The sequence below is a fragment of the Lipophrys pholis genome (assembly GCF_963383615.2).
Source record: "Lipophrys pholis genome assembly, chromosome: 9".
NCBI lineage: Eukaryota > Metazoa > Chordata > Actinopteri > Blenniiformes > Blenniidae > Lipophrys > Lipophrys pholis.
The window spans coordinates 10,814,750-10,840,717 of record NC_137639.1 but is presented as its reverse complement, the minus strand read 5'-3'; the positions used below and the strand labels follow the sequence as shown (position 1 = coordinate 10,840,717).

Genomic DNA, 25,968 nt, shown 5'->3' with positions numbered 1-25,968 from the left:
AGGGGTCAAGTAAACTAAAGTGATGTAAAACTAGACATATTTTAAGACGGTGTTTAATATACATCTAAAGTAACAATACTTTTACTTGAGTACTCCCACCACTGATGGCCACAGTATCAGACAATATCAACTCAGTCCAACTTGGTTAACTGTAAACAATGAAAGTGTCAACTTTAATAAACGGGTCACACAACAACAAACAGTCTCTATGAATCTTTCTCTTGGCACCATGAATATTACTGGGACCAAATGCCAAGGCTGTCCTTCCATTATTTCTGTGGACATTTAAATAGAATAGAATAGAATAGAATAGCACACACCGACGCTCATCAATACCAATAATAAATAAAAAAGGATTATAATCTATAATCTATAATATATATAAATCTATATATATGTACACACATATGCTAAATATCATATGCAGGCAGCTTTTCATTAAAGAGTCTCATTGCAGCAGACAGGAAAGACCCCCTGCTGTGTTTTGCCCTTTGTCGGGCTCAGCGTGCAGCTGAAGGTGTTTTCTCTGAAAGCCTCCAGGTGGTGCAGTGGGTGAGAATCATCGCTCAGTGTATAGTTTCTTGACCACCCTCACCCTGGTCACCTGCTGGGCTGAAACCAGCTCAGTCTTGATGGTAGAGCCATTAAAGACAGACATTGGAGGGTTTTAATCTCCTCAGGAAGAGGCAGTCCAGCTTGTCACCCAGCTCCACCCTCATGTCTGCTGCTCAATATAACCTCCACCTCCGAGCCGGACTGCGCTCTTCCTCCTGTTCAGTTCGAGGTCGTTGAGGTTGCACTCGGCCACAAAGGGAAAAAGTCAAACATAATCCCTCATCCTGTTGTTGCTGGTCAGTGTGGACGTACCAGACGAGTGGACGTGCGTCAGACTTGCGTTGCTGTTCAAGCAGTTTGGATTTTAGTGTCACTAACAGTCATTGTAGCAGAAACTATCTTTTTTTTCACGCCGTACTTTGTCGATCCTCTTTGTGTCGGAAGAGCAGTGGGAACCAGAAATGCAGCTGAATGAGAAAAGAGAAAACATTACACATCTGGCTTCACGATATTACCCAGCATAACTATTTGGTTATAGATTACCATGCAAACCTTAGAAATGAGTGACACGAGGCTGCCATTGCTTTTCTCTCTCCTCATCTTAAACCTCCCCCTCAGGATCTTGCGGTGCAGGTACTGTGCTCTCTCCTCAGCAGCTGAAGTAAAGAATCCTTCGCAGACTATCAGCCTGAGCTGGGAGACTTTAGCAGCCACCAAAACCATGACGAGCAGGATGAGGAGAATGGCTGCCAGTGGGAATATGGAGTCGGAGAGCATCAGTTTGGGCTTGGGCAGACACTTCTTCTCAAACAAAGTCACAGAGTAGGAGAAATCTTCCTGATGAACTTCCTCCACAAAGGGTATCCCGATCAACGTCGCAATCCCCTAAAAAGATATATAAAACCGATTTTTCAGCAGTGGATTGATGAAGCAAACGGCGAGAAAGCGACAGATGTACTTACTTTGATGCTCATGACCAGCGGGACATGGAAAGGCTCCAGCTCTGATAACCTTGTCGTCACAATATCAACAAAACAGTACAGTAATGCATCCAGAGTTATAAAGATGACCCACGTGGCAAAGTGGGAGAGAACCGGCATCCCAAACTTGAGCATGGCTTTCCCCTCCCTGGTGGTGGGCCGGGCGGAGGTGATGGAGGTGTACAGCTTCTCCTCCTTCGGGGTGAGGGGCAGGACGTGGGGCTTCCCCTCAGCCTTCTGCTTCTCGTCGAACTGAACGAACCTGCCGCTGATGAAGCGGTTCTCGTACTTCACGTCCCTGCAGTACCTTCTTATGTGCAGGGCCATGAACATCGTGAGCACCAGGAAGCTGACGGCGGGGAACATCCGGTCGGCCACGGAGGACATCGTACTCATGAGGGCGTGGGCGTATTTGACGGTCTCGTTCAGCTTCTGCTCCGCTTCGGACAGTTTCCACTTGAAGTTCTCCGACTCCAGTCGGGCTGAAACCTTGAGCTCGGAGTCGAGCCTCAACAGTCCCAGGTCCGTCACCCCTTTGAGCATGTTTCCAATCCACTTCAGCATCTTCACATAGTTACTGAAAGGAGCGATGATGGACGCCTTCTTCACCTGCAGGTTGCAGATCATACTCCTGACCAGGCGCGTCAGGTTCTCCACCGTGTTGCGGATGTTCTTCAAAACCACCAAACTGGTACCAGCAGTCAGAAGCAGGTTACGACTCTTCTTCATAAAAATGGATATGACGAATAGAGTGCCCAGACACCTCACTCTCTTTGACAGGAAGAAGGCAACAGTCAGTGCGGTCCCGGAGCAGCCGGCGATCCCTCCTGCCACAACCAGCTCGTAGTCCAGGACGAAGAGGAGGTAGAGGAGGAGCAGGAAGCTGAGCAGGAGACTCCACAAGCTGCAGGCGAAGAAGAGGATGACGCTTCGTTTCAAACCCTCCCTTTTACCAGTGGTGAAGACGTCCAAAGCCAATGAACCAAAGTCCTTGAGGCTGTGTTTTGTATCCATCCATGAGAGACGCATTTTCAACATCAAATCAGAAGGTAGAGCAAAAAAAACCCTCTTTAACTATAAGTTTATCTATAAGTTTAACTATAAGTTTAACTATGTTTTGGATGTAAAAACAATGTGAAAGATCCAAGCCTGAGCTGCAGCTGTAGATTTCTGTATTCTCGTGTTCAGTCTCCTTAAATATGGCCTAAAGAGGAACTCCTCCATCTCCTCAAACCTCAGCCATGTGTCATTCCCCCGTCATCCCTTCTTTTAACCAAAAGCAGAAGCAAACCGAGACGAATATGAGGCTGAATCTGAACACGTGAAACAACAAATGTGCTTTTAGAATAAGTCATACTCTTGGTTCCCAGGACTCTAAAGCTATGTGCCTGTACATGAGGACCGAACCTCCTCGAACGTCCTTCTCATAATGCATCCTATTGCTTACAGACAAACCGATTGTCTACTTGGTGTGAGATTGACTGTGACTCACTATGAGACTTTTACTTAAAGATACAACTATTTGCCGTGGGATGTTTTTGGGCTGCTGGTGAAGTAACTTCAGTCACAGTGAGAGGAAGATCAATTTACTTAACAGATGAGGAGAGTGTGAACCTCTCATGTTCATGTTATACCCTGAAATTTAATTAATACTTGTAATTTCCCCATTTACCTTCTTTAAAGTCAGAACGGGAAAGATTAATGGACCAACCAAACCCGAAGTGTATTAAAAAGAAACGTGCACTCCTCAGCAGCGTGGGGGATTCTATACATTCAAAGTATTTTACATAAGGGGCAGTGATCTGGATTATAAATAGATCATCTATTGTTGTTCAATGTGGGCGTCTGCAGTGTACATAATTCTTTTGTTGTAATCCAAATCAGCTCAATCCCTCACAGTATTTGGAGATGTCACCCTTGTGTGGGAAGTTTCTTCTTTTGCTTCGATGAAGATATCTTAAGGTTGGATCTAGTTCAAAGATTAGAGAAGTAGTGTCTTTAGAGACGTGCTGCAGGAAATGAATTTGAGTCAAAACAATGTCACTGAAAATGTGTGTGTGTGCGTGTGCGTGTGTTTTGACTTCACCATCACTCCACTCTTGGCATCAGTGTAATAACAATTTTTTTATTTTTAATTTGAAAAATAACTTACATAAATCTCTGTACTCAACCATACTTAACCAAGACATAGCCTTGGCATTAACACATTGCACCAAAAAGAGAAAATTAAAAGGCATTCAAAAGGATAAATAACATATGTCTTTGTCATCATGAGGCATTTTTCCTGTTCAATGATCAACCGATTCGTGATAGCTCATTTATTCAAATTCTGACATCTAAAGGTATGTACAATGGAAATCAAAATGAAAATATATATATATATGTATATGTATATATATATATATATATATATACTGTAGTTTGCTACAGCAACAAGGTTTTTCTTGGACATTAAAATGCATCATCTTCATGTGGAAAAGGAACAATGCCTCAGTTCAGTTTCATTCAGACATACTGCAACTATAAGATTCATATACCTCCCAGACATGAGAAGTATTAATAATTAGTAAAAATAGAAAATAAAAAATAAACTGGTCTTGGCTTTTAAATAAAACTAACAAAAATATAGTAAATTAATTTCATTTTCATTAAAACAAGAACAAAAAAAAACATTTTCTGTGGCAATATCCCTTATTATTTGAACTTGTGATTAGCTCATCTTCACATACAGTGCCTGTAGAATTGAACCACAGCAACACACATCTCTTGTACGGTTGCTGCCTCTTGATTAGGTATAGACCCCTTACTGTACCAGTACAGATTATTTTTGCATGTTCGTCAACAATACTGAAATAAAATACACTTGCGATCACAACGTTTTCGCCAGCCTCCGATAAATATAAAATATTTTCGTTGTCTTTTTTTTTTTTTTGAATTTCCTCAAAAACCTGAAAGAAAATATGACTTTTTCGGGGGGGGGTGGGGGTGGGGGGGGGGGGTGGAATGTTTAGTTAAAACTTCAATAAATGGCCACGGAAGGCCAAGAACTAATTTGCTGTAGATCTCAATTTAAGGTGAGGGAGAAAAGTAATGAAGTTGACATGCACTGTACAAGAAACTGCAAAAATTCCAAATATCATCTTTATCAAAACATGCTGAGTTACTGTAAGGTGTGCCCAAGCCATGTTGCAGAAAATCCGTTTCAACATGCTTGTTAAACAAATCAAATCCAAATGAAAATACAGACTTGAAACAATACAGAACTGTAAAAGAACCAACGGTCCTAAAATCCGGACGTTATCAGGGGACTGAACAATGGTAGTAATGATTAGTACAATGAGAAGTACCCTGGGACAAGGAAGAAAAAGAGAAACATGTACAATTTGCACATAATGTTTATCTTTATAAGGCGTGAGCCTTTTACAATGAAATAAATAATTTACATTTATTTTCATTATCACTTTTTGTCACATAAACATTTTCTGTTAAATATCTCCAAAAGTTTCCTTTAAGTTTCCCTTATCTGCAGGTCTGCAAAAGACAGACTCATGGATGGTCTAAAGAATGATAAACAATGTCTTTTTTCTTTTCTTTTTTTTTTCCACGATGTTGCATTCACTCCCCTTGAAAACCATGCACTAGTGAAATTTATCTTTAAAAATAATAGAAATTGTTGAAAATGGCTGATCTGTTTTATTTCTTTTTCTTTCATCTTTTTTCTTTTTTTGCAAGTTGCAGCCTCAAGAAAATAATTTTCTTATTTCTTTTCTTTTTTTCTTTTTTTTTTAAATTCAGCTAAATTTGTGTCCATGCAAATGAACTAAAAAGGAAAAAAAAAGTAGATATTTTTTCTCATTTAATTTTTCATACAATATATCAACAGAGAAAGAATGATGGTAAGATTGCACATCTTTTCATCGCGTTGGAATTGTTGCTGCGTGTTTTTGGAGCGTCGATGGTAGCCACTTGGATATTGCCTCTGATTACATCTTCTCAGTGGTGATTTACCAGTACGGGTTGGTCAGTACAGAAACCTGGAGTATGCAGGGCATTTCTTTTGGGGGGGTTCTGGGGGAGTGTGGACACAAGCTGGGACACACCTCACACAGAGTGATGGGTCTCCAAAACTCCATCTACACCGCGAGGTCTGTTGGCGTGGCGTGACCAAGCATCTGGATAGAAACACTGTCACCCCCTTTCAGATACAAGTACATTGACATAGAAAGAAAAAAACTAAAAAAAAAAAACAACAAAAAAAACTAAACAAATGAAAAAAAAAAAAAAAAAAAAAAAAAAAAAAAAGCAACACATTGATTTTTTTTCTTTTTTTTTTTCATTCGAAAAGGGCTTCTGTAGAACTCGTTTAGCGGTTCCCAGTGTTGACCCCCATGGCTTCGAATTGGATGAAAACCTGGAACTGACGGAGTCCTCGTGCTAAGGAGTTCATTCCAGTTTCCTCCAAGCAACAACAACGCCCGGCAATCCCTGCTGCCAGGCGCTCCGCCGTGTGCACAATGTGCGCAACGTTTTTGCTCAAAACAACAGGATCACGTTTTTGCACCCCTAGAAACAGGCTCAGAAGACACAACATCAAGCATGCAGTGTAACCGGGGGGCGTGACCTGTATTCGCAACACTGGCTGCTACAACAACGCTATCAGTCCACACGCTGCTATGATCGAGAGAAACTGTCCAGTGAGGATTGGGAAGCTCTTCTAGTCAGTGGGGCCAGAGTAGGGTCCACCAGTGAGGAAGGAGGAAAGAGCTTGAACCAGCCAATCACCATGTTGGACAGGTCCAGCTCGTCTAACAGTATCTGAACTGCTCCCATGAATGATTTATGGTCCATACGTCCATAGTCGCCCCAAACGATGACCTGCAGAGAAGGCCAGAGGACGGATACATTAATCCGAATGATATGACAAGTTTAATAATAATAAACAAAAAAAAACAACTTTAATTACTGTGACAAACTGTAAATAAATCATCTTCTTACCTGCAAAACCTTCCCTCCTGGACTCTCCTCAAACGGCAGTTGCTGCTGGTATAGAGGATCCAAAGTTTTTCTTGCTACTTTAGTTTTCTTTTTGGCTATGCAGACTCCGTTTTCCAAAAGGTAGACCTTAACATATGGTGCTACAGACAAGAAGAAGCAGAAAGGAATCATTACACTTTGTACTGCTGTATAAAGTCATAAAAAAACCAAATGCTGGCTCGTTCTTATATCTGTGGCAACTAGAATCAGACAGACATTCTCTGTTATTTCATTTGTGCAGCTGAGGCTTGAAAATCTTGAGATTACGGAGGAAAAATATTCGCATATACTGCACAATCGCGTGTAAACTTCGTCCAACAATGAAAGTGTGAGAGCTGAAATTACCTGGCAGTGCCTTGGAACCTGGTTTTCCCACAAGGCCACGGGCTCGGATGACCTCCACCTCCAGTGCTCCTTTCTTGTCCACCATGCCAATTTGAATGTCGCCTAGAAAACCAAGACAACAACAAGTTAGAAAATGTTTGACGACACAATCGAAAAAAAGAAAGAAGCTTTCAAGTAATTCTCTGGAAGTTATTATGCTCTCACCCATCGGTGGAGTCGCTAACGTCTGTCGCCCGACCAGCTGAGCCGGGCCGAGGCCGTCGAGGAAGTCGCTGAACTGGGCGTCTGAGGAGAGCCTCACTCCAGGGAAGATGAGACTGAGACGGGAAAGAAGATGAAGACATTAGGATGTGATCACTCTGATCCATAATCCGGCGTGGGAAATATAAGTCATGGCAAGTCTGTGCTTTGGTTGGTTGTCGTTGATTCGTGTGTGTAGGCATCGGCTGCTTTCGTCTCTCGGTAGATATAACCGCCGATACACTAGACTGACTGATCTAGTAAGATTTAATAACTTCAGAGTTTTTTTTATTTTTATTGCTTCAAACAGGAAATTTTCCATACGGCTACTATGTTTGAATGCTTTGCATTGTGTACCTACAGCTCCTAGTGAATACATGAGTCACCTTAATGACTGTCCACTTACTTTCCCTCGGAGCTGTAGCTGTTCATGCTGCCGTCCGTGGACTCCCGGCTGGCCTGCCGAGTCATCCTGCTCCTCATCTCCACCGCCAGGCCCGTCTCTGTACTCCTCTGGATAGTGCTACGCAACTTCTTGCCTCCCGCTTCTGCTCAAAGAGTAACACATACAACAAACAAAGGAGAGGGAGAGAAAGGGAGAGGGTCCGTCAATTCCACGGCACTGAATCGTATCGCGACTCGCGGCGAGCTGCATTCACATGGATCGTCCCCGACGCGCCCGTGATTTCTTTGGCTCATTGGAAAACTGTTTCATCTGTTTTACTGTGACTGCAAACTCAACAGATCGCCATGTACCACTGACGGCCTATGGGGGTCCACAAACACTCAGCACCCACCGCACCCCCCCTACCCCCATCAACATCCTAAGTGATCGGAGAAGACAGCTGACTCCCCCCATTAGACACGCTGCTGCTCATCTCCACCCAGCCCCTGCTGACGGCGTGCACCAGGGACCACGTGGTCACGCCTGCAGCAGAGGGACACGTACCTGCTGACAAGTACGGTAGTAAACGCTCCACTGCCAGTCAGCCCACACACACACACATGCAATCACAACAATGCTTCCTCTTGTAGCCCGCTGAGAAAAAGGTGAATAAAATATTGGGTCTGATTCACGGTATCCATACAGGCCCGCTATGTTTGCAGTGAAAATGTGCCTTATGTGTAAACCTGTCACTATAAATGGCTGCGTTGCATTGAAATTAGGCCAGCGTTCCTGAATGTTGCTCTTTGGAGCTTTCAGATTTCCGTTCATCGCGTCTGTAGTCAAATAACTGCAAACTCAGGATTTCATGTTGTTTCCACCGGTGAGAAAAATCACACCGAAGGCCGACCAAAGCAATAACAGAGTTACCATCAGTTCACTGCTGTGCACCGCAGGGTGCGCAGTGTTGACAAGCAGTCGGATATCCATAGACCTTATGTAATTTCCTTCTGAATATATGCCAGTTTCTACAGATGACTCACATTCAGACTAGAGTTTTTTCTAATCCAGTCACTATGAGCGACACTCCTGTCTTCCCCGCTCCTTCCTTCCGTCTGCTCCGCCGAGGACGGGAGCGACGAGTCCTATCTCACTCTGGCGTAAACAGGCGTGAAGCCTTTCAGCCTTGAAATCTTAGTTATTCAGCTGGCCTCCGCCTCCTCTTCCTGCTCTTCACACAACACAATGAGGGACGCAGCCACAGAGGTCGTCTCTGACGTCTGCACAAGACCTCGTCTACCAATCTGCGGCTGGGCAGATGTTGTCAATGAGCTGGAAACATGCCATTTGAAGCCGAATGAATGAGTTTGCTTTGCTTTATGAAAAAAAAAACAACCCCTGAGCGCTACAAGAAACCATTGATGCTGCTGCGTGAAATCACACGTTTTCTGTTACTGCGACACAGAAGTGAAGATGATCAAATAAACAAGCTGACAGCCAAACACTCCACAAGGAAAAACAATACAAACACAACCGGCTTTACTTTTATTCAAACAAACCCCCAACAATGCAGTAGCATTGACACAAAAATGTGCGCAGGTGCATACAGCTCCTCTCAGGCCACAATGAGAATAATGACTGATCATTTTATTGCTTTCCCTAATTATTGTGATGAAATTCAAACTATTGTTGCATTTTAAAGTGTCAGCATGTTCACAGACTTACTGTTAGTCATTCTGGAAAGTAAAAACATGCGATTCTCCAAAGTAAACAATAAGTGAAGTGTCAGAAACAACTGTTAACAACAGAAACATTTAGACCTGCCAGATAGGATCTATTTTTCAACTCATGTATGATGGTTTTAACATGTTGAAGAAAAATGTTTGGTTGTCCCTCACAGGTGAACATCATGAAGGCCGAAGCATTGACAGCTAAAAGTTAGACAAACTCTCCAGGGGCTCAGCACCCTCAAATGTCAGCATCGTCGGACAGGAAATGGCTAACGGTAATCCAGAGGAGCGTCTCGGCACCCCATCATGGTGTTTTTCCTTGTGACTAAATAAGTAATGCATCCTGGGGAGGAATACATATAAATATATAAGCAGGTGTTCAACAACTTTGAAATGACAGCTATTGAACAAGCTAAATAAGCACCATCACAAGATACTAAAATAGGATTCATTCCAGTTTGTAAATCGTTGTTTTCCTTCCACGGAGACACAAATCAAATCATTATAGAGAACTGAGATATTGGTCAGCATAAGAGCAACGCCACAGAAAAGCCACGCGTTCCTACCACCAACCATTTTGACAACATCTCCAGTGGTGACAGCGGCAACAGCAGGTTCATCGTACAGAATTAAACAATGTGCAAGATGAAGATCAGAATCAGGCCATTCATAGAAATACATTTCTTAACCTGTGTCTTTCCTGTAAGTCTCATCTATTCCCCGGTGAGTGGCAGTGTTACCGCCACCAAAATCTAACCCCCAGCCAGCGTCTGCTGCTGCTCTGTCATCTTACCTCCATCCTCCTCATCGAAGGAGTTCATGCAGGGGAAATAAACGGCCAGCGCTTCAAACGATGCCGACAGGCTCATCTTGCTCTGCGAGCACTGGATCCGCATCCCCGGAACTGGGGCAGAGGTGTCGTTCCCCTGCCTGCCCATGGTGACCAGCGGCTGTCCACCTCAGTGTGATGAAGCTCTTCCCTTCCTCACCGCCAAAGGCTTTAAAAATGATACTAAGATCTAATGAAACGAGTAGAGTCGTATTCCTGCCGGTAAAAGTTGCTGCGACACAGCGGAAGGGATGTCATTCATTCAGTCCTCGGATGCTGTGAGGACTGCATCGTAGGTACGGCTTTGCCTCAGCAGTCGAGTCTTGTGCTGTCTGGGTCTGACGTTCCTGCTGCACCTCTTTCTTCACGGGGGGAGGGGAGAGAGCTGCATCGCGCTCCACCAATCACAAGGCCGGGCTGCTCAGGCGCACCTCGGCTGGCTCTGCGGGTGAACAAGCTTTACCCAGAGATACTGAGCCCCCCCTCCTCCACCTCCTCCTCCTCCTCCTCCTCCTCCCCACTCCTTCGCTCACCGTTTTTTAACCTCGTCTTTTATAATTCGCCCTCTCTCTTCTCTCTCTGCTCTTCTGTTTCTTTTGTCTTGTTCATTGCAGTTATTTTCCTTCTCTCCCCATCCTCCATCCCATTACTCCTCCTTCCCTCCCTCCCTCTCCCCCTCTCATCCACAGGAGCCAGAGAAAACAAGCCGTCATTGGGTCTGCCAACAGTCCCGCTCCTTTAGCCGCATGGCGGCCACTCAACCTTCACGTGCCAAAGTCTGCTTTTTTACCCCCCCCCCCCATAAGTACGACCTCGCAGCTGTAGTGCACTGGGACGAACTTACTCTGCTTTCGCTGGCTGTGATCATGGTTGAGGAAGAGGGGAAAAGCAGCATTCAAGTGGATGATTAAGTTCACATGCTCATCTTGAAACTTCATCCCGAATCACTTTCTCTGAATTATTCACTACCAGTTCTTTCATGCCATCTGAAAGGCTCTTTGTTTGAGTTTGCCTGACACGCACCTAAATATGAACTTCTCTTCACTCTCTCTCCACAGTGTCTGCAAACCTGGGGTCAGGTGTCATTAAACAGACAGAGCTGGAAGGAAAAATTAAAACGGCCACTCACAGGTGGTCTCATAAGTCAACCACAGGCATAACGTTTGAGGCTCTGAATGAAACTTTAGCTCCTCTGCTCACTGTCACTGCACGCTGCCTGGTAAAAATAAATCCAGTCGAGCCGCCCTGCTGTGACACAAAGAGCTGATGTTTAAGATTTTGTTCTGAATATGTGCCTGGAAGAATAGGAACAGGACGAGACAATCACGGCGCTTCTTCGCACTAACTAAAATTTAGCAAACTCCCTGTAGTCTCACTGCTGAGGCAAAAAGTTCTCTTTCGTGAGACACTGCAACCTACTTCCATCGAGGAGCCGCCTAATGCACCGCGTCCATTTGCAGATTTCATCTAGGTCAGTGCAGCCAAAAACAACGCTTCACGTTTAACTGCTGGAGGGGGACCGGGACAAACACAGACGGCTGCAATACAAACAGCTGGGACACTTGTAAGTAGAAGCTCATTTAAAAGTCTTCCTTCAGGTGTCCGGGTCATTTCTCAGTGGAGTGATGAGCTTCTCAAAGAGCGACACTGATCTAGAGAGTGTGTACATTTTATTAAATCAGAGGAAAGTGTCTCCAAGAACAGAGACAATTGAGTATTTGGAAGATTTTGAAGTCGCTCTAGAGAGTCCAATGTGACCCAGTGTGTCTGATAATCGATTTATTATTCAAACTCAAATAATTACACAGCTGCTGGATGTGGAGCTGGTTACTGAGGGATTTCTGAGGGAATTTCATCTGACTTTACAAGCATCATGACTTCAAAGGAAGGGAAGCTTCAAAATTTTATTCCAAATATTTAAAGTAATCCTTACTTGTTTCTGATGGACTAATACACAGTCTGTAATAGAAAAAAGTAAATTGCACAGCTCGTGAAATACACAGCTTACTTGCCTGAATTCACCTTAAATGATGAAGGAAACTGTAACTCAGACTAAAAACATCTGCTTCCAAGTAATAATAGTCTTTTGCACTATGGTGTCACAATTACACATAAATCTTAGCAGGATGCCTGATGCAAACATGTCTGGACATATTTGATTGTAACTAAAACAAAAATGCTTTTTTTTGTCCAAATGCACAGTACAGTTGCATTTTTTTCCTATTTTATTCCATAATGTTTTATAATAAAAAGCACATGTCGAGCAATATGGCTTCATTGGAAAACTGCAGTGCCATTTTTCTTGGCTGCCAAACCTCTGCAGCCTCTGATGGTTGGCACAGTTATAAGAGCAACTTGCAGATGGTGTGGCTTTCTCTTTCATCCAACACCCTCATTTTTGGATAGAATTTTTCTTTGGTTGCTCAGTCTTGGACAAATTGGCGCTTGTTTGTAATATTCACAAGTTTTCCCACAAAGCACATTCCAAAGCACTTCCACAAACTTGATGTTTGATGCTGACATATGTCACAGAAGTCCATCATGCTATAGCATACTAACTTTTAGCAAATAGCACATTAGAGTGAATTTGCTTATGACTGATGCTGTGTTTTCTTGTGACAAAAGCGTCAGTTAGAAAATATGCTTGATATCATGACTGCTTAGGCGAAGGAAAAGTTAAAGTATCTTAAAATGAAACTCAGGCATGTCTAAGTCATGGCTCGTGCTTCACGGCACGTGTATATTTGCTTTGCCTACACGGTTGGCACGTGTTACCTTTCTGAGCATTCACACCTGTAATATACTTTATTCTTACCCAACCACCCACAGCACAGGAAAGACGACGCATCTCAACACTTTTTCGCTTTTCTGTACTCGCTTCACCTGACATATGACACCTGAGAGAAAAAAACAAGCTTAATTAGTGCTGCTGTAGTTTTGTTCAAAGCAGCGTAAAGATCTGTTGTTTGAGCACCGCGGAAAACGAGTAGGCATGAGTTATGATTATTTAACGTAAAAACTAATTACCAAGAAATGAAGGAACATCACCAATGTGATAAACAGATCAATAACAATTTAGAGTGGTTCAAACAAATGATAAGTCGGGAAGATTGCATGACATGATTGCATGTGAGGAGTTCATAGTTTCCTGAAAATGTAACTTGTTCGGGTCTCGTCCTTTCCTTGAAGAACCATACTTGGGACATTCTTTCATTTCATGACGACACAGTCTGTTCTCGCTCCAAACTATGACAAATCTTTATGACTTCGACCGTACAATTACTGTCAGGAATGTGAGGAATCTCACAGATGCTACGACAAGCTATCGTAATATCCCAGAAGTCAGATGAAGAACTGTGCCTGGCAGGCGGCAGGAAACACACACAGAAGCCTTCGGAAGTCGTTCTGATTGATGAGCCCGGGCCAGGCCGAGCGTCACACTGCGACTCGGGCCCTACACCCTGTAAACACGTCCTAATGGAGGGCTCTAACCCCGACACTCACATGCACAGATGTAAGCAAACAGACACATACGAGTGCTTAAATGCACACACACCGGGAAACACATGAGTACACGCGCAGCGGTGGACAAATACACTCTCTGTTCTGCGAGTTTACATCCCCGTCTGCTTACATGATGCTGTCCAGTCCTGCTGTCTGGAAGTGCAGTTTCCCCACTTGTCCTGTTCTCCGAAATGTTGAAAAAAAAAAAGTGTGGGCAACCAGCTTATGATGAAAGAAGAAAAAATACCAGATTGCCATGTACTGCCCTATTGTAATCTCACTTCACAATGTTACCTGCTGAATGTGAGAGACAAAGATTGGACATCGAAACATCTTGTGGAGTGACAACCGTTATCTACTGACCAGGCCAACATGTCAGTAAAGAACAAATGGGTTGTGAGTGATTTTTTAAAGACGAGACTCAATGTTGAACACAAAAGTTCTCTTACTTTTTTTCATAACCCGTAACGCAGTCAAGAAAAGCTGGTACTTGTATTCAGATTTTTACCTTGGTAACATGTTTATGTTGTGTTTTTTGAGATAGAAGACATCTAATAAAGTAAGCTGTCATTCAATTTCCTGTGTACTTTTACTTTGGAGCTGAATGGTCTCAAAAACATGTAATCAGATTACATTAATTGCCGCTTCTTAATAATAGAATTATGTTGTAGGTATGATAGATACTATTAAATTGATAGGAAATTCATAGATAAAAAGGTTGAATCTGAGCTATTACAGAATGGGCTGTGGAGAGTCCTTGCTGACGATGTGTCATATGAAGCAAATCATGGTCGATATGAAACACCAACCCGTGACCCTCAGGTAAGTTCAAGCAGCTGGAAGAAGTAGGTAGACGTAGTCTGTAGAAACACATGGCGTGAAAGAAAGCAAAGACCATTTTTTAGGACATTTCGAATCAATTAAAAGCACAAAATGTAGAATTACGTATGTTTGACCGCATGTAGAAAAACATGCATCTAAACATGCACTCGTGGTTTCTCAACAGTCACTTCACACTTTTGCTTAAAACCCCGACGCCTTCGGTGGAGGTTTTTTTTTCTTTTTTAAGTGAAAGAGACATATTTACAAAGTGAACTGCAGGAGATACTGGAACAGTGTGTCCCCTGGCTGCCTTCCTCTACTCAGTGGTGCAAACACTGAAATTACAACAGATGGAAAGCTCATGAGCGACTGAAGGATGATCTAAATAGTGCCAGGCATTATATACGCACGGAGAAGAAGGAGTGAAACTACTGACCTCCATAAAGTAGATTTTTCTCCTAACTAGTGTCACACGCAGACGTTATCCTGTGTGTCAAAACCACAGCAGACATTTCAATGTAGGATGATTACTTCTCATAATGAAAGAGGAAAAAAACAGTGTGATTTAACCGCCTTCATGAAGCAGAAGCCTCACGCTTGAAACAGCCTCGCCACAGTATTTTTCTGGTGCATGTCTCATCAGACTTCCTCCTTCACTGACAGCTACAGAATGGCGCTGTCAGTCTTGGAAGACAAAACAACTGGAGGAGGAAGTCCACTGGGTATATTTAGCAGTGTTTAAAAATCTAAAAATGCAGTGTGGAAGTTCAGATTTAGGCTTCATTCAAAATGGAGGAGAGAATGTATTGTACTGGCATGTGGGACGTGACTACAGGAAAGAGTCCAAGGCTCAGATTCAAGCAAAGGAGCCATATGGCTGAGAGGCACGAGCCACACTACAGGCAAACGGCAGCGAGCAGCTGGTGGAACGCGGCGGGGCTAGAAGGTGAATAAACAGCTTCAGAGCTAAGCTCAGTCAGTGACTGATGCACAAACCTGACTCTGATTTGTATCTTTTTCAATGAACAAAGTGGGACTGTGGATATTAAAGAGAGTTTCCATTTTATTCTTTGTGTCGCGCCACAACAGTTGAGCATTTTTGAAGACAAATTAAAGTGGGCGAGAAAATGGGTCGCAGTAAAATTGGCCTTGAATTCAATTGCAGCAACACCAACAAAAGCAAAAGAATCATAACGTGCCCGCGCTATGTCAACAATTTACTTAAGTTTAACTCTAGATGAGAAGGGAACTACTTCTCAGCCATCACAGCTAAATCATGCACATGCATAATTGACAGCACACCTTCAAAACAAGAATGTTGATTAATCAGCAGGAAAACACAAAGTACACTCTCTACCCGGAAAAACACCAGGTGCTGCCCTCGTTTAAAAACAACTTATTTATAGTCAGTGAAGTCTGAAATTCACATCACAGGTTCTGAATAAACACAGGCCATCAGTGATTAATCCAATTCATGGTGATGAGATTTGAGAGGCAATCCCAATGAACTATGGGTGGAGGCTGTCAGTCTATCAAAGAGAAACCGAGAGACAGAAAAAGCATACGAACACTCACATTCATTTATTTGGAGTCACCATATAACTTTATTTAGTGTTCCACATGTTTTGGACCATTGGGGGAAACTGTAGCACCCTGAAAAAACACACCTACACACAGGGAGAACCTGGCAGCCATCAGCATCTAATGAATGAGTCAGATGTAATGGAATTAGGTATAAATATAATTCTTTGAGCAAAGTAAAAATACGTACAATGAATTTTGAAACTTTTCTTGGACTAAAGAGCGTGTTAATTGTGCCAGCAGCTCTGATGGTATGGGCGTGCATTAGTACACCCGGTCAACAATCCATCGCAGGGCAAACACAGAGAGACAAACAATGTCACACACTCTTTCACACCTACAAACAATTTAGACTCACTATTTAAACTGTGTGTCTTTGGGGACTGGGAGGAAGCTCGTCTGTCTGGAGCAAATCCTTACATGCACTGGGAGAATGGAATGGAATGGAAATAGCCTCAAGTCGAACCCAGACTCAGTCTGGGGACGTTCTCACTGTGAGGAGAGAATACCAACCACTACCCCACAGTAAAAAGTAAATAAAAGTCCATTAAAACATATTTCGCAAATAGCTGCACACTATTAATAATGTGAAAACATCTTACTCTTGTATTTGTCAAAAGTTCAGCTTGTCTTCAAACTTTCCACAGATATTAGTGACTTAAAAGTCAATGTGGGGAAACATTCCAACACATACAGATTTTAAATGCTTCACACAATAATAGTATTGTAATTTATTCTTGCAGTTTGAAAATAACTGTCACTTATTTATGATTAAGGTCACAGATGTTTTAAACTCTTGGGTACAATCACTGTGACTGCTGGTTCGTTTGTCAACTGGGCCAATCACTGTCTCCCTTTATAAAACAAACCACCCTGAGATGATTTGGATCAAAAGGCCTTGATGTAAAACCCAATGAAAACTGCAGATTAGATTTTTAACAGCACTGGTTTCAATCTAGGTCAAATCACCAAAAAGCAGATTCAACATCGAAAGGTTTTAAGAAGGCTGTTGAGTCACCACATGTGGAAATTATGATGGCGGCTTCTCTGACCTTCCAAATGTATGTCATTACTGGTGCGACTGCTGACCACCATGACTCACTCTCTGTATGCTGCAATGCACTCGTGAAGAGAATTTGAAACTTACACCAGCATTACCCTTCCTACAGTATTCCAGTTTAAATGTAGGCCAAAGCAGATATATGGCTCATCTGAATCCTCAGAGCGATTAACAGTCATGAGACCTTGAGCGAATTACTGTAATGAAGAAGGACAGGAGATATCGAGGGGGAGGGATGAGACACACGAGAAGTGATGATGGGAAGCTGGGGGAGGCAGTGAGAGAGAAGACGAGGTGAAGCGAAGGAAGAAAACAGAGTCCTGACATGTAACACCTGCGAGACACAAATACCACTTATACAAGGGCCAAAAAGATGAAGTGAATCATAAAGAGTGTTGGAGATTAAAAACAAAAGCGAGGCTCTTGTGTACCTCGGTCTGGGTTGTAACTGTGCTGCTGTGCTCCTTTCATGAATCGCGGTGTGAGCAGCGCGGCTACTACGGCCCCCGAAGAGATTAATTAGCAGCTTCAGCTTGCAGAGGACCTGCTGAGACAGGCACCCAATTCAACACCGAAGATAAATTACCTCAGCAGCAAGCTCAAAGTTCAGCTATTTTACCCTAAACAAAACAGCCTGTCCGGGGTCCAAACCTACATCACTATGCGATATTAGAAAGACTAAGAGAAGGGGGGCGGGGGGAGTTCAAGTTGGTAGCAAACTTGTTCTTCGAGAATTTATTAGCAACCTTAATCAACCTGGAATCATATGGCTTTTCAAATGTTTACCAACATATTTACACAGCACCCTGTATGTATCTAACCACGAGTTACCAAGCAGTGTTTCAAAGTCATTAAATTAGATGCCATTCGAAACTCCTGTTTCTTAGATACAAAAGTAGGTTATGTTATAAAAGGCTGCCTCTAAATCAACGGCTAAAATTATAATAAAGATCTGAAACAGATCAAAACATCACGTTTTCAGTCGGTGTCAAATCTGCCCCACATAGTGAGTTTCTTTCAGGGTCAGAGCCAGAAAAGTAGGCCGAAGGAAAAGTCACACAGGAATATTCAAAGCTGCACCTGGGGGAGCGAGGAATTAGAGGTTGCTAACTATTTAAAGTCCTCCCCACTGATTCCATCTTTTTCATGTGACTGTATTACTGTGGGCAGCTGCACCTGGTTCTTCCTATTAAGAAGCATTTCTCTGGATTTTCTGTGCTGTTCTTCTTTAATAATCAGAGGCCAGCTATGACACACAAAGCTTCCTGCTGCATCCATATAGGCTAGAATTACGAGAATGACTTAACAGGTAAAGAACCAGTGTGTTGTAACAATGGTAGAAGAAATTAAGATTAATAGCTATGCTATAACTCATGTCTCTTCTTTTTTTTTTTAAAGATTATTCACTATATGGGATTTTTTTAAAGGCAGTGGTTGGCACGGTCACCTCACAGTGGGAATATCTCCAGTTTGAATCTGGGCTTTTGGTTCTTTTTCTCTGTAGAGTTTCCATGTTCTTCCTGTGTGTGTGTGTGTGTGTGTGTGTGTGTGAGAGCTTTCTCTGGGCAGCCCAGTTTCTCCCACAGTCCAAAAACATGCACAAGAGGTTAACCGTTTACTGTAAATCACCTGTAGGTGTAAATACGTGTGTGTGTGTGTGTGTGTGTGTGTGTGTGTGTGTGTGTGTGTGTGTGTTTGTGAGTCTGGTTGGAAGGATATTGGGGGGCCATGGAAAGGAACTCATTTATAAAAGTGAAAGTGCTTGCTTTATAAAAAATCACATCAAAATTATAAAAAAAGAAAAAAAAAAGGTGCATTGTTGCTACTAATGCAACTCAAATATTCCTGCATGTTTGAAAGATTTGGTAGTGTGAGTTGTTCAATCATAGCCAATACAAAGGATTATAAAAAATTGGTATTGGTATTGGAAAAAACCTGCAGAAAACCAATAGCAATACAGTGGAAAAGGCAAAGTCAATACTGGAATGGGGCGTCTCATCGATTTGAAAAGTATACTTAGAGTGATTACAAAAACATTTTAACATGAAGCAACACTTTGCAATGAAAGGCAAGCCACAATGATTTAGAGGAAAACTGACTTTTGACAGAAAGATATTGCGAAGTGTCTGTAGTATAGTGAGATTTGTCCTCTGCATTAGGGTGAAGACGAGGTGTGTCCCTTACTTTGTCCACCAAAATCTCTTGGAGATCATACAGGTACAGTGAAACAGTGGGAAACATCTTAACTTGCATACTTTTGCAAAGATACACACATGGACAATGGCCACACTAATCTTTTTGGGGGGGGACAAAGAAAACCTTAGAAATGGAACATTGGAACAATGTGTGGTTTTAGCAGAGTCAGGCTGCCGACAAGCAGTTCAGTTGGCCTGTTTGGGGAATGAATTGGCTCGCTATTCATCTTGAAACACAATGTACTGCGGGATTGCTGAGTGGTGAATGGGACAATCGAGCATAATAAATCAACTTAACAATTCAGCTTGCTCATGATGACCAGTGTAACCCCACCAAAGCCCCGAAGTGATCGCATGCAGAAGCGCTACACTGTTTTCTAAATTTATTTTCTCTAATTGAGTCAAATTCAAAGACAAATGTGAACTCAGCACCGATTGTGGAACTTTCTCTCTTGTTCAGCAGTCACACAGGTGTGGCATATTTCTAAAAGGGGTCGTATGGAGTGCTAGTCCGTATACAGGTTTTGGGACATCCTCAAATGTAGTTTTATTAATTAGATTTTCAATGGCATGAGCTATATTCTGAATATTTCAACAATTTACTTTCCTTTTACCACAACACTTTCTGTACTGTTGGCCTACAAGTCAAAATAGTCTTAATATTCCTTCAAAAGCCCTTCAACAGTTTTTAACGTCTGATTAATTAATGATAATAAAGCAAAGCATTTGTTCTACATGCTGCTGCTTCATCACAGGGGCGTAATCAGATGCTGTTTTTATGCTGAGCTGCTTCATGTTAGGCATAGGATTAATAAAAATAAAAAAAAAAACCTACAGGTCCTACCTGCCAAGTGAGTTTCTGAACATGAATCAAGCGCAGCATAACTGGCCAGTATACAAGGAAAACGGTGCATGTGTATACATGTGTGATGTGACGTGAAAGCAGGAACAGAATTGTAATTCATAGCATGAAATTCGTCAGAGGTTTCAATTTCAGAAAAGCCTGGAGAAGAGAAAATAAAACAAAGTAGGAGTTGCTTTGATGTGCAAAAAACCTAAACTCAAGTATGTTCAGGTAAGAAAAAAAAACCATGATGGGAGTTAAATATTGTTTTCTGGAATATTAATATTCGCAATGTTAAGATCAAACAAATACAGTTAGAAAAGTTCAAGATTGCATGTAGCTGAAGTTTTCTTTCTTTTCTTTTTTTCATAAAACACTGACACTATATAAGGCTGAGCCATGAAACCATCAATCAATTAAAGAAGTCGAAAAGTGTATTATTAAACGTCTTATTACTGAGAACTAAAGCTTTGTGGAAAACTGTTGCATATTGTTTCAATAAGGAAGGCGAAAGCATGACAATTGGTCATATGATACAATAACATCAGCAAACCTGTGAGTATGGAGTGTCGAGTCAAACCTGGCTGAGATAACACACTGGCAGCTACATTTGGGTTGTTTATTTATTTATTTATTTTTTAAGGCTCCTCTTTCATCAGATTTGTATTCAGAATTAGTCGTCTGTTGGATTTGCAAGGCTCGGAGCAACTGCTTGTCATTCATGTTGCTCTCTAGTTGCACATCATCAAACAGGAAAATAGTAATGTCATTCTCCTTTAAAAAATGCGCCTCCATTTAATTTGAAATTAGGGCTTTCATGTTGAAAGAGCTCCTGGAAAATTTCGGCATCTGTATTAAGCTAAGTTACTCAGTCCAGAGCAATGGGATATATCGAGCAACCCCCCCCCCCCCCCCCCACACCCCCCACCCCCCCACCCCCAAACACACACACACACACACACACACACACACACACACACACACACACACACACACACACACACACACACACACACACACACACACCAGTTGCCACTTCTCTTGACAAGTATTTGCTTTCACTCAGGATCACTTCCTGTTATGAAGCTGCTGATCAACATGCAAAAATTACCTTATATTGCACGCGAAGATTCTAAGTTGCGATTGTTTTAAGAATCCACTCGGACAGTCTGTATTTCAGGAGTCTTTCACAGACGACAGAGTACAAAATGGAGGTTTTAGTCGCAGAGCTGCACACCGTGTATACTCTGCCCGTGCCGGTCACCTGGGAGCACATCCTTTCCATCTGACTGACCTGTGTTTGTAAAAAGCTAGAGTCGTGCTGCTTGGCTGATCTGCTCTTCCCCCAACTGGCACTTGGCAGCACTCACATGGTCTCCAAAAAAAAAAAAAAACGGAAAAAAAAAAACATTGACCCTCCTTCAAGCAAGCGATGAGCCTCCGAGGATTGTGCGCAACAAAGTGGGGCAGAAGGCAACTTGGCAGTACAAGTGTTGGTGCAGGACCAAATACAGATCTCAAATATTGAAAGACAGATGTATGCGTGCTCTCACAAACTCCATGTGATGCACTTAGAAGCACTGAGTGAAATATTGATAGCTCCAGGAGATTCAGGCTGCTCCCTTTGTGCTCTGTCTGCATGTGGAAAGATAGTATGTGAACGTTTGTGTTCCTCTCTGCTTTATTGGAATCGGTACGATGAAAAAAATCCCAAAACTAAACACATATCTGGTGGTTTTAAGATGCTCCCAAGTTGAGACTTCTGAAGGGCGAGCTCAATCAGCAGCAACAAACTTCATGAATAATCAACAACACATGACATCCAAACAAGAACCCTAATTTAATACCATAAAGAACCGCTCATTGTAAAGTAGTACAGTTATCAAAATACAGAGATAAGCCAGCAGAATGTGCCAGTCAGTTCACGTTTAGAGAGAATCGCATTGCCACGTGAGTCGTGCAGTCCCGCCTCACACTCAAACCAAACATACATCAATTTCGACACCCAGCCTCCCATCTATTCGCCATCCCATCTGGCTGGGTCTCAACAGAACGTGCTAATCGGTATAAGTTATTATTGATCAACCTAAGATTGAACAGATGAGACCCGAAAATGCTCGAAAACTGTGTCTACAGACACAAAGGCGGAGCGGGAAAATTGAGTGACCTTCGCATGAACAGAACAGACCTCAATCTGTCAGCCACAAACATTAGTCCACACCACCCGCTAGGCTGTTTGTCACACTGCCTGACAGCAGGTAGAGCAGCTCAACCCATCGCAAATGGTTATTTATCATCTTTGAAAAAAAGTTTGAATAGAAAGAAAACTACCCTCAAAAGAGAAGTAATAGTAATTGCTCTGTGTTCTGAGCAATGTAAGACTTTTCCCAGACAAATACAAATTCCCGCATTCAGCTTCAGAATAAAGAACAAAAAAACAAACACCCCCACATCTTTATCTCGCATGTGCACACATCCTCACATGCACCCAGAAAACACACTGTGCGACTGCACAGTCGCAGTTTGAGAAAAAGCCTCTGACGTGGCAAAATCAGTCAAGAAAGCATCACAACAAGGAGCGAGGGGTCAAAACGTGACCTGCTACAAGCAGCTGTTAGTGAGCGAAATGAAAAGAATCAAAATAAATCATCTGCTTGGAAACACAATCACAGGTGGGTAATTAGAAAGATGAGAGAGAGAGAGAGAGAGAGAGAGAGAGAGAGAGAGAGAGAGAGAGAGAGAGAGAGAGAGAGAGAGAGAGAGAGAGAGAGAGAGAGAGAGAGAGAGAAGTAAGCAGGAAGGTTAAAAAAGAAGATAGATATCCAGGATCACTGTAACCTAGAGGAAAGAGAAAATGTAATAAGGAAAAGGCTTTAAAAAAAAAAAAAAAAACTGGGAGTGAAGAAGGGAAAAAACTAGAAAATAGCTGAATTAGTTGTCAACATCGGGACGAGACGACAAGAGACCGGACGGAGACGAGGGGAAGCCACGGGACAGATGTACAGGTGAACACACACAGAGAGTACACAGCTGCTGTGTCGTGGGAAACCCTACCTGTTTGGCTGAGCTGAGAGGTGCTCCGGCTCTTGCGCGACATGCCAACCATGGCCTGCATTTTGGCACCAATGCTGGAGCGCCTCTTCTTGTCGTCAGTGCCTACCGTGCCAACCGCCGTGTCCGACTGGCTGCCGTCCGTCTTCTCCAGGTTGCACATGTCTCCGCTGATGCTTGTGCTCTTGGTCATGTTCACCCCGCCCGACGAGCCCATCTGCCTGTTTTTCATTTTGGATGCAAAGTCACTGTCAGCCATCACCATTGTCAGGGCGAGGCAGGCGAGGACAGAGGAGGAGGACAGGAGGAGGAGGAGGAGGAGGAGGAGAAGGAGAGGAGGCCAGAGGAGAGGAGGTGGAGAGCGGAGACAGCGGGAGAACAGAGGGGGAGGAAGATGGAGGAGGAAAGGGAAAAAGGAGTCGAGGGACGGGACGTGACAAGGTGTGGGGGGGTGAAGAGGAGAGAAGGACAGAGTTCAGGTACAGGAGTTCATGACTTACAGTATAGTTGAGTTTAGGGTTTGAAGTGGAGGCCCTGCGTTGTGCATGATCAACCATTCTACTGCATTTTGCTCTTTTTTTCAGGGAGCTTGACACTTTTTGTGATTTCAACTCAAGAGAAGGCTGCTGGAGTTTTACCATATGGTATAAAGTATTTATACTCTGTACCATATAAGACTGGCTTACAATCACCTTCCCTGCACCTGAAATGTAACCACAAACTCAGAACCGCACATCGAAAGAAAAGTAGTTAGCATTGTTCTCAAGCTGTTAAAGAGGAAATGGGCCATTGTCCAAATGGAGGCCTTATTTTAGCTCTGCCAGTAAAATTATCTTTCAGAGACAAATTACACTCAGTATCATAGGCTCTGCATTCCTAATGGGATGAGTTACGCGACACACCCGCAGGCTACTGTTCATTAATTAAAGGCTCTGACCTCCATCATGTAACTGCATTTTAAAGACAACTTCTGGAGAGACGCGCTCGGTAAAACATGAATGATCGACGCATTTTGACAACTGATTCCATCCATTACTTCAATTAGTCTGAGGATTGTTCTTTTTTTAAGGTTTTAGGGTTGACGTCCATTGTATGTAAATGGGGAGAATACTTTGTGTATAATAGAGATCATGTCTGAACATGGCTACAGGATTGAATTATGAAGGGCAGTGATGCTAAACGTTACGTTGCCTTGGCAGAGCTTCAGTCAACTTTATCCAAGTCTATTAGCCAATCATGATGTCTGTCACTATATAGCTTTTACGAAACACGCAATTTGAAACTAATGATGTTGATGTATTTGGACATGTCCAAGTTTAGATGTTGAGATCAGCAAATTGTTAAAAGGGGGTTACATTTAATCTCTTTTAGGATGAAAGAACACCAGTCAGAGTGCCATTGTTTAAAACTAATGTATTTTCTTCAGGTAAAACGGGTGCACCCAGGACTGGAGTGAAAAAGGAATGGTGGAAGATCCATCATATCAATGGGAAAAATTCTTTTTAAATAACGTAGACGCTTAACAGAAATAGTTCAGCAGCAACAGCATATTTCCATTGTCTTACAGGTCATGGGCTGCAGAAGTTCTATCATAATATTTGTAAGCTATCAGTGGGTTCCTCACTGGAACATTGTGACCTGAAATAAAGACCCGTCTTGGTTGTTTATCTACTTCTTGTTTTGGTTTGTCAGCCGGTGGTTAAATCTGTCAGATGTGTTTCTAACTAATACAAACACCTTAAGCCTCTCCTCGAGGGTGTCAGGTTTTTTGTTTATTCCAGCCCACTGTTACAGATCAGCCTGCACTTTCATACATAAATATTGGACGCTTATTGGTGAAATACTGTCTTTGATCAGGTCCCGCAGCCACTGTGGCTTTGAAGTGGACTTCAAGCCTCTCGGCTCCTAACAACGCCACGGGCCAGCGTGCTCCAGGTGACATTCTCAATTATGCTCTTTCACTATGAGCGCAGTAAGACCGACTCGGTCATTAGATCAAATGTGAGCCCAGCAGCAAAGACACGAATACTAGAGGATTGTTATCTCTACAAATCGGAAAAGTCGAGGTTAAAATGTGAGGGCTTCTCAATTAAGAATGTATGAATCATGAAACATTTAAAAGAGCTCACTGAATATTCTTTTCAGTGCTACCTTTGTTTCGTTTCTCTAACTTTCTTTGTAAACTTCTCTTCGGTAGGCTTCTCGGCCGACTGAACTGAGGAAACATCCTACTGCTGTCCAGGGGTTGTATGTGATGTTAACATTTCATTATAAGAAATCAAAGTCTTCATAATTATATTTATTCTCATAAATACTGAAATCTGCTCTCAGGGAACATTATGCACTTAAATAAATGTATACCATCACTAACGGGCTTAAATACACTTAAATGTCCGTCTAATTTGATAATAGCTTTTCATATTGATTTAAAGGCCCATTTATGGAACAGGACAAGGTGCTCTGACTTTGACTTGAATTAAGAGAAGCGTAATAAATGATCTTGCAGCACCTCTTCTAATAACAGTATCCCTGCTCTCCGAGCGGGTCTTGGCACTTAGTCCAGACTCGCTGTGTGAATGTGCCGGCTCGGAGGACTGAGCCTCTCCGGGGATTTCTGATTTTCAACCCCAGCCCCGAAGAACACCGTGTTCCTCATCATGCAGATTGCTCATCATGCATTTTCATCTAGGCCAAGATGTTCCCGAGGCAAAACAACACCCGGAAAGGTTTTGTCAGGCAAAACTGTTGACTAATTTGGTTAACACCACACTGCGCTGAATGGGGTTATCATCAGACTGTAATCAAACAATAAC

At 42.6% G+C, this 25,968-nt stretch overlaps 2 protein-coding genes across 5 annotated transcripts in view; both read right to left on the bottom strand.

Annotated features, from left to right (window-relative positions):
- Positions 1 to 883: 883 nt before the first annotated feature.
- dcstamp (dendrocyte expressed seven transmembrane protein) lies at positions 884 to 2,564 on the bottom strand (the record flags this gene model as incomplete). The annotated part of the gene is made up of 3 exons (XM_080472189.1): positions 884 to 1,022; positions 1,108 to 1,440; positions 1,518 to 2,564. The coding sequence occupies 3 exons, from the start codon at positions 2,562 to 2,564 to the stop codon at positions 963 to 965; spliced, it is 1,440 nt and encodes a 479-aa protein (XP_080328315.1). The 3' UTR covers positions 884 to 962.
- Positions 2,565 to 5,137: 2,573 nt separating this feature from the next.
- rims2a (regulating synaptic membrane exocytosis 2a) overlaps positions 5,138 to 25,968 on the bottom strand; it is a 153,849-nt gene continuing 133,018 nt past the window's right edge. For all 4 annotated transcript variants that reach the window (XM_080471055.1, XM_080471052.1, XM_080471053.1 and 1 more), the window contains 6 exons: positions 23,159 to 23,376; positions 7,561 to 7,702; positions 7,119 to 7,231; positions 6,915 to 7,016; positions 6,531 to 6,670; positions 5,138 to 6,410 (listed from right to left, as the gene is read on the bottom strand). In XM_080471055.1, coding sequence (XP_080327181.1) covers positions 6,207 to 6,410; positions 6,531 to 6,670; positions 6,915 to 7,016; positions 7,119 to 7,231; positions 7,561 to 7,702; positions 23,159 to 23,376 — 919 coding nt within the window. In that variant the 3' untranslated portion in view covers positions 5,138 to 6,206. The remainder of the gene's footprint in view (positions 6,411 to 6,530; positions 6,671 to 6,914; positions 7,017 to 7,118; positions 7,232 to 7,560; positions 7,703 to 23,158; positions 23,377 to 25,968) is intronic.